This window comes from Silurus meridionalis, chromosome 29 (genome assembly GCF_014805685.1).
Source record: "Silurus meridionalis isolate SWU-2019-XX chromosome 29, ASM1480568v1, whole genome shotgun sequence".
Lineage (NCBI taxonomy): Eukaryota > Metazoa > Chordata > Actinopteri > Siluriformes > Siluridae > Silurus > Silurus meridionalis.
Window position 1 is genome coordinate 8488336 of NC_060912.1, and position 7822 is coordinate 8496157.

The following is a 7822-nucleotide window of genomic DNA, read 5'->3' on the forward strand; positions in this document are numbered from 1 at the left end:
CATAGATACATAGATACATAGATAGATGTGGACAAATAGATAGATAGATAGATAGATAGATAGATAGATAGATAGATAGATAGATAGATAGATAGATAGATAGATAGATAGATGTGGACAAATAGATAGATAGATAGATAGATAGATAGATAGATAGATAGATAGATAGATAGATAGATAGAAAGAAACAGACAATATGGACAGATAGAGAGACAGACAGACAGACAGAAAGACATATCTCGGATGCTCCCAAGCTCGATTTTCCAAACGCGTTCACCATTTTCCCACAAAAAAAGACGGAAGTTTCCTCCCGGCCGCCGTACTGTAGGTTACGCGTCTAAAAAAGTAAACAGTAGGTTTAATGACTGTTCTGGACATGCGTGTTTCTGTTATGTGAAATTTTCCTTCTTGAAATACACCAGAAAGGCTGAGTTTATTACTGATTCGGTTCTAAACCCGAGTAGAAAAGCGCCCTGGTCCCGCTACAGGTCATTTACAGCCTCGTGAACGCAGCTAACTGCTAGCCGGCTAGCTGCACGAGACAAAGACTGCAGGTCAGTAATGTACAAGATCCCCAGTGTTTATATAAACACCCACACACATATATATATATAAATATATTACAGATTATATACTTTAAACAATAACGAGCACCATGTAGCTTTACAGACGTGTTCTTCTCCCGGGCTCATAGCAGTTACATGTGTGCGTTAAATCTCAATGTTTATGTGAGTGATAGTTTTGTGCTTCAGTATAAAGGATGTATTATTAGTTATTTATTATCGAAACGAAGCCAAAATAAATAAATAGACGTTATAATGGTTGATTAAACACATTTGTTTTATTTAAACATAAATTGAGCTTTAAACCATGATATATTGCATGCTGAAGAATATACAGGAATATATGTGTATATTACAGGTATATAATATACACCCCTGATGTGATAGATAGATAGATAGATAGATAGATAGATAGATAGATAGATAGATAGATAGAGTTCCATTATAGATGGGTTATATATATGAGACTAGCTCTGATCTAGCTTTGTCTCCTTATCACCCAAATGAGGATGGATTCCACTTTTGAGTCTGGTTCCTCTCTAGGTTTCTCCCATCATTCATCTAAGGGAGTTTTTCCTGGTCCTTGGGCAAAATGTTTTCTTTTGATGCGTCAAATTAACTAAACATATGTGGCATGTGTATATAATGCTGAGGCATGCATCGTTTTTTTAAAAACATTTTTATTGCTGAAAATGCACACGATAATATCTGTGAAAAAATAAACCAATTTAGTGCATTTAGTTGCCATATTGCATCAAAATGCAAATAAATAAATATAAACATTGATTTTAAATTATAAAAAAAAAAAAAAAAAACGGTAAATGCACGTTTTCCATTCTGCCACGTTACCCATCCAAAGTGAATCATTTGCCTCAATGATTTTTTTTTTGTATTCGAATTAGTCGAGGAATCAGTTCAGGCCCACTCGTATATTTTGGTACTTAAGCGGTCTTCCCAAAGATTTAAGATCCGAGGAGAAACTTCTACGTGTCCCTTCACAGGTCTTTAGTGCAAGTAAAAAAAACTCTCCCTCCACGTACAGATTCAGATGGACGTGGTGTGTTTCCGGCTGCCTGGCCACAGCGACGCCGCGCTGAGGAATATGAACTTTTTGCGGGAGCATCGGCACTTCTGCGACATCACCATCATGGCCGGAGGCAAGCAGATGTTCCGGGGTCACAAAGTGGTGCTGGCTGCCGGCTCGGCCTTCCTCAGGGACCAGTTTTTACTGAACCCTTCTGCGGAGCTGCAGGTAAAGACTGCGAGTCTTCATTTGAACATGTCACTGAACCGGTAATCGTGAGGGGGTGAACTGTTGGCTTTTCTCCAGTCTATGAACAAGAAAAAAATCCTGCAAAACGGATTTCATCTGGTATTTATGGTTAAACGCTGAGCTCCGAAATGATGCAGGTATCAATTATTTTTCAAAATAAAAAAAAACACCAAAAAGGACAAGTCTTTCCTCTCAGAAGTAACGAGAGGTGAGATGGTTTAATATTTGAAACTGGATTGATTGACATGAACCAATATTAACTGACCCATTGGAAACTCCGCCCCCTTTTTTCCTCCCCTAGTTTTACAGTAGGATCTGGTGTTCTCACCTGGACTCGATTTGCCCACCACCACCCTTCGCCTACTAGAATAATCCATGAGACAATGGAGAATGTTTTGAGTTTTAAATATCTAATCAAATCACATAATGTCTTTAGTGGACTTTGGGCACCAGACTTTTCCAGCCGTATGTATATTTTTCTGGAGACAATTTTTGGATGTGGTAGAATGAAATTTGGGTACTTCGAATTAGGAGTAACGGAATGAGTTTTTCTGCAGCACGTGTCAGTGCTTCACAGCTCCACCGTGATCCGCGAGCTGCTGCAGTCCTGCTACACAGGCATCCTGCAGTTCAGTGCCAAAGAGATCGTAAATTACCTAACGGCCGCCAGCTACCTCCAGATGGAGCACGTGGTGGAGAAGTGCCGAGTGGCCCTGAGTCAGTACCTGCAGTCGAAGAGCAGTTCAGGGGTGAGTCCGATTTCAATCCAGCACGTTCTGATTATTTATATTTTTTGTCTTTGTGTTGGATTCATTTGGAGATTCTGTCTGTCCCTTCAGTCTGTAAAAACAGAAGAGTCCCAGGTTATAGCGGCGATTGTCAGCGGAAGCACGCGTTCTCTGGACGATATGTCGCCTCCTGCTGAACGCGCCTCGTCGCTGCAGCCTCACAGCTCGGAGGGGGAGCCGCAGGTCTCCGGAGTCGAACATGCCGGCGTTCAGCACAAAGACGAGGTGGATTTGTCCGTGCCGCGGGTAAATATCCGTTCGAACCCAGGCCCAAGACCTAGAAGAAAATCATTCCGCTTTAAATTCACACATTCCCTTCAGAGTCTTTGCAGATATTTGAATAACGCGTGATTGTTGCAGCTTCGAACCTCAGAGCACTCCGGAGTCATCGAGGACGAAGAGAGCAAGAACGACTTCATGTTCGACGTTCGGATCAGGGAAGAGCACCACCACGGCGCACAGGACAACCCAGGGGTCCACGAGGACGTCGGAGACGGAGCGGACATGTTAGCCGTAAGCCAGGTCTCGCATCTCCACGCGGAGGATCTGGGCAGGGACGAGGTCGGGATGCCAGGCAGTAGCCCGAGAGGTGGAGTACGTATCTGGAGGCGGAGATTCGGGGAGCCTAGGGGCAGCCGTGGGCGGGGCTTCAAGCACAGGAAGCGCTACACTTACCGCGAACGCAGGCCTTTGGGGAATTTTCAGCAGGCTTGGCGCTTCCCCACCTCCGAAGAGATCATGGGGAGTTTCGGGGCAGGGATCGGACAAGACTACTTGGCTCTCGGGGAGGGTCCGATGCGGGTGGATTACCAGCCTTCGGAATGCCAAGAAGACACGGCGGGTTCAGACAGCGGCCCTGGGCACTTTATAATGGATGGCACCAGCCCCGAAGACAACGTAGGAGTCGTATCTTTGGCCACTAACGGAGAGGACGGAGGCGAGGACTCCGTGGCGGTGGTGGGCTCCACGTCGTGCGTGACGGGCTCTGTGGCGTGCGAGCAGTGCGGCCTGGCGTTTTCATCTGTCGACGATTTAGCCGTGCACTCGCGCTCCACCCACTTGCTGTACGTGTGCCCGTGCTGCGGCAAACACTTCAGCCAGACGAGCAACCTGAACCGCCACATGGCTGTCCACCGCTCGGCCAAGCTCCACAGCTGCCCGCTGTGCCACAAGACCTTCACGCAAAAGTCCACACTCTCCGACCACATGAACATGCACAGCGGACAGCGGCCCCACGTCTGCGCCTTCTGCCGCATCTGCTTCGCACACAAACCCGCTCTCCGGCGCCACCTAAAGGAGCAGCACGGCAAGACCACCGCCCAGAACTACCTGGAGATCCAGAGGGAGTGCGAGGAACCGGCTATAGGAGGAGGAGTTTAAGAGGATTTCAGCAGAAATCAAACGTAGCATTGCAGATGTGTATAGGGGACAGTTTGAGAGAGAGGAGTTAGGGCCAGAGTCTGACGACGCCGTCTGTTCGATCTCAGGCAGCTCGCATTGAGGAGAGGAAACGTATTTTAGAGGTTTTCATTTTCCATTTTATTATATAGTCTCCTTTTTTTATACACTAGAACTAACAGGTTCATTGAACGAACGAGTCCCGGGTCCTTCAACCTTTATTTTATTCTGGTTGAAACCTCTGGATCGAGTCTGTCTCACTATAAACTATATTATAGTGACTGCTGTTTTTTGTGTTTGAGCACAAAAAAAGAAATTAATTACTCAGTATTATAACTAGTTTGCCACAGCAAATCACGTTTATAAAGTTTAATTTAAACTTTATACCTCCAACATATAGGAGGAACATCAGGCCTCATTTTTAAGGCTGGATATGAAAAAATAAAAAAGACGATTTGGGGGGAAAAAAATAGAGAAAGACATTAAACTAAAGCATTTGTGTGTATTTTTCCGTATTTTATTTTAGTATTATTTATCTTTCTTACTTATCCATATTCTCACTACATGTAATAGGGTCTATATAGCAGTTAAATATCCAATAGAAATTTGTATATCACCAGATGCACCTTCAGTATTCCTTCAGTATTCCCTCAGTATTCCCTCACTCCGGTTTACAAATCTAAGCTCAAAGCCCAGGTTTTAATGCGAAATCGTTGGAAAACTGCTTTAAAAAAAACATAATTACATTCATTACATACGGCTCCAGAGCTGAACCCGGGAAGAACGAACGTCTCATTTGTGTTCGACACATCCAGAGACACGAGGAGCCCGGAAATCCCGAAGTCAGAGCCTGGCCTTAAATCCGAATAGTCTGATTAGTTACGTTGACGGCTCACACGCCAAAGTCTCGTTTCGTTTCGATAACGAGGACTTGGTTCTTGAGACCCGAAGACATCCGTTGTCCGTGCCTCATTAATAAATTAGCATCTGAACACTGTGCTGACGGAACTGCGTTGCGGAGAATAAAAAAAACTAATTTGTCTGTATGTGTAATCAAGTAAATAGCCTGTGACTAGTCGAATAAACTAGTTAGCAAAGTAACGTTGTAATCGAGTGTAACGTTTCATGTTGTGTCTTTAACTACGGTATGTTGTCATGTACAATCAATTAAAAGAAAACGGGCTTTAACGGATTTCTTTCTCCTTCTTTTATTGTAAAAACATTCCAGACTTTTTCTTTTTTTTTCTTACCATGGAGTGCTTGTGTTCTTGATTCTGATTGGTTGAATTTCTAGAACAGAGATCCGGGAAGTCGATACAGCGATCGTTAAAGATTTTTTTAAATAAACATAAATTACAACTACAACATGCGTTACGTTACAATCTCTGATGTATGTCAGAGTCAGAAATGTTTTTTTTTTTTTTTATAATGAGTCGCACGATAGGGGGCGCTATAACCAATCACAGCTGTGTAGATCCAGTCTGCCCTTTGGCCACGTCCACACCAATACGCTCGACTGGTACCACCTTCTCTCAGAATGAGAGGTAAGTGTACGTCAAATATCTTTTCCGTTCTTATATATTTTTTGAAAACCTGAATAAGGCAAATGTACGGAAAAAATCAAGGCAAATCAAATTTCACAATTTTCCAAAATGCGTAGAATTTGGAATGAGTCTCCAGTGTCGGTCAGAACAAGTGCTTTTTTTTTTTTTCCTTTCTAAAGAAGGTCGGTTCTTAGTAATATAAACTTTCATTTTTATTTTGGGAAAACAGAGTAATCAGCAAAACAATCCCGACGTTTTACAACATTAAATAGATCGTGGATTGAACAGGTGTAAGAAGACATGCTTCAGGATGTACTCTGAAAAGTAAACGATCTTTCTCATCCCTGGTGATTTCCTCTAACAGCTCGGCCTGTTAATTCCCAAATCGTACGCAGCCTTCGTGTTTATTGAGCCGAAAAACAATACAGCTGACTACTGTATGCACTTTAAACACGTGTTCTGCACACTCAGCAATTTCACAACTTTATGATTCGCGTCAAAAAAAAAAAAAAAAAAAAACACGGACTAATCATAAAACCGATTGAAATGCTCAGAAGTATTCTTCACTGTAGACGACTTGATTCCGCTTGTCCCTGTACGAGCCTTTGGCGCTGTTCTGTACGGCTGCAAAAAAAAAAAAAATGATTTATGTAAAAACATGACAAATTAAAGGAACCAGGGTTTCTACAGGTTTCACAAAATCAAGCCATGAAATTTACGACCTGTATAACAAAAACACACAAATAGATACTAATAGCTATTAACGATACTTCATGTAAATATTTTCCTCACCTTCGTTTTAAAGGAAAACTAAAGTTCTTGCTCGAATCATAAAATGTTTCTACATTGGTGGGTGTGGTCTAAGATAGCCCCGCCCCCTGGTGGATGGTTTTGGGTTTTTGCTTCACTCCGTCTCTCATTGTAACAAACAAAACAAGGCTGGATATAAGAATGTGTCACTCACCCAGAGACCCCCACACCGACTTCCCCGTAGCGGCGTCCAGCATGGGCTGCTTCCTAGCGATGCTGACTTTGATAGTGACGTCTCCCACTGTGCTGTTATTCAGCTAAAATCAGAGGAAGCGTATTAGCATCTGGTACAGAGTGTTTGTAAAAAGGTGTGTAAGTACTGGGATTCGGCGCTGACCTCTACGACTGCCTGATCGGCCGACTCCATCTTCTCAAAAGTGACGAACGCGCAACTGGGAGAGGAACAACAACAACAATTTTTTTTTTTTTTGCATCCCTTTGCATCCCTATGCCTGAATGATGTATGTTCAGTAATAGGAATGGAAAAACAGAGCCCTGCAGCGTGCCACAATCGTATTCCTGATCGATGTTGTTTTCCTTCATAGTCACAGAGATGAAAGATCTCGGTCATACTTGCGTGGCGAGTCCATGGACAGGTCGATGATGGTGCCGTGCTGAGAGAAGGCCGTACGCAGACTCTCCTCCACCATGCCTGCACCGTAAACGTACACCGTGTTTCCTTTCCGCATGCCTCGTCGCTCCGGGTACGAGTCGGTACCTGCACACGTGCACAATTATTAATGCATTCGTTACGGCAATAAAAAAAAATTATTATGGTGTTCGTTATTATTATGGGATGTACGTCGGAAGGCTCCGTCTCTGTCCCGGTCTCGATCCCGTTCTCTCTCTCGTTCCCTGTCCCGCTCTCTGTCTCTGTCTCGACTCCTGTCCCTAGTCCGCTCTCGTTCTCTGTCTCGGCCCCGATCTCGGTCTCGCTCTCGATCTCGCTCTCGATCTCTTTCCAGATCTCTGTCCCGCTCTCGCTCCAAATCCCGGCCGGGCTCCGCCCCGCCTTCGACTTCCACTTCACGCGGGCGGTCGGACGGCCCGACGAAGCTGCAGCGGGAAGGTGAGACGATGCTTAGTATCACAAAGAGTCCAAACTACTTCCATACAGTGATGCCATGTCAGCTCACCTGTCATACAGAGCCTTCCTGTGGGTTCTTTTGTTCAACTAGAAAAGGAAAACAGTCGATCCGTTTACATTTTTTTGACAGAATAATAAAACTGCTACTAATGAAATCGTAAAAATCGGCTTCACCTCAGAAAGCTCCTCGTCTGTAGAGACGCTTCTCTGAAAGGGCAGGAACGCTGGAACTGGTCCTTTCTCTGGATCCTGATATTACAAAACGAATACGCGGTTAGCGACTGGACTTGAACGAGCCCTAAATTCTTCTTCTTTTTTTTTTTCTTCCAAAGTATAATCTTTCCCTTCCATATAGTTGA

The 7822-nt window shown here is 43.9% G+C and overlaps 2 protein-coding genes across 2 annotated transcripts in view; one reads left to right on the plus strand and one right to left on the minus strand.

Annotated features, from left to right (window-relative positions):
• The first annotated feature begins 287 nt into the window (after nucleotides 1-287).
• Nucleotides 288-5214, plus strand: LOC124382122 (zinc finger and BTB domain-containing protein 12-like). Its single transcript, XM_046844244.1, has 5 exons — nucleotides 288-554; nucleotides 1606-1815; nucleotides 2394-2585; nucleotides 2676-2870; nucleotides 2985-5214. The coding sequence occupies exons 2-5, from the start codon at nucleotides 1612-1614 to the stop codon at nucleotides 4002-4004; spliced, it is 1611 nt and encodes a 536-aa protein (XP_046700200.1). The 5' UTR covers nucleotides 288-554; nucleotides 1606-1611; the 3' UTR covers nucleotides 4005-5214.
• A 546-nt stretch (nucleotides 5215-5760) lies between these two features.
• nelfe (negative elongation factor complex member E) overlaps nucleotides 5761-7822 on the minus strand; it is a 3776-nt gene continuing 1714 nt past the window's right edge. Inside the window, exons 5-11 of the mRNA XM_046844245.1 lie at nucleotides 7638-7712; nucleotides 7513-7550; nucleotides 7179-7432; nucleotides 6950-7094; nucleotides 6714-6768; nucleotides 6531-6633; nucleotides 5761-6190 (exon numbers count right to left, since the gene is read on the minus strand). Of these exons, the coding sequence (XP_046700201.1) occupies nucleotides 6117-6190; nucleotides 6531-6633; nucleotides 6714-6768; nucleotides 6950-7094; nucleotides 7179-7432; nucleotides 7513-7550; nucleotides 7638-7712 (744 nt within the window). The 3' untranslated portion in view covers nucleotides 5761-6116. The remainder of the gene's footprint in view (nucleotides 6191-6530; nucleotides 6634-6713; nucleotides 6769-6949; nucleotides 7095-7178; nucleotides 7433-7512; nucleotides 7551-7637; nucleotides 7713-7822) is intronic.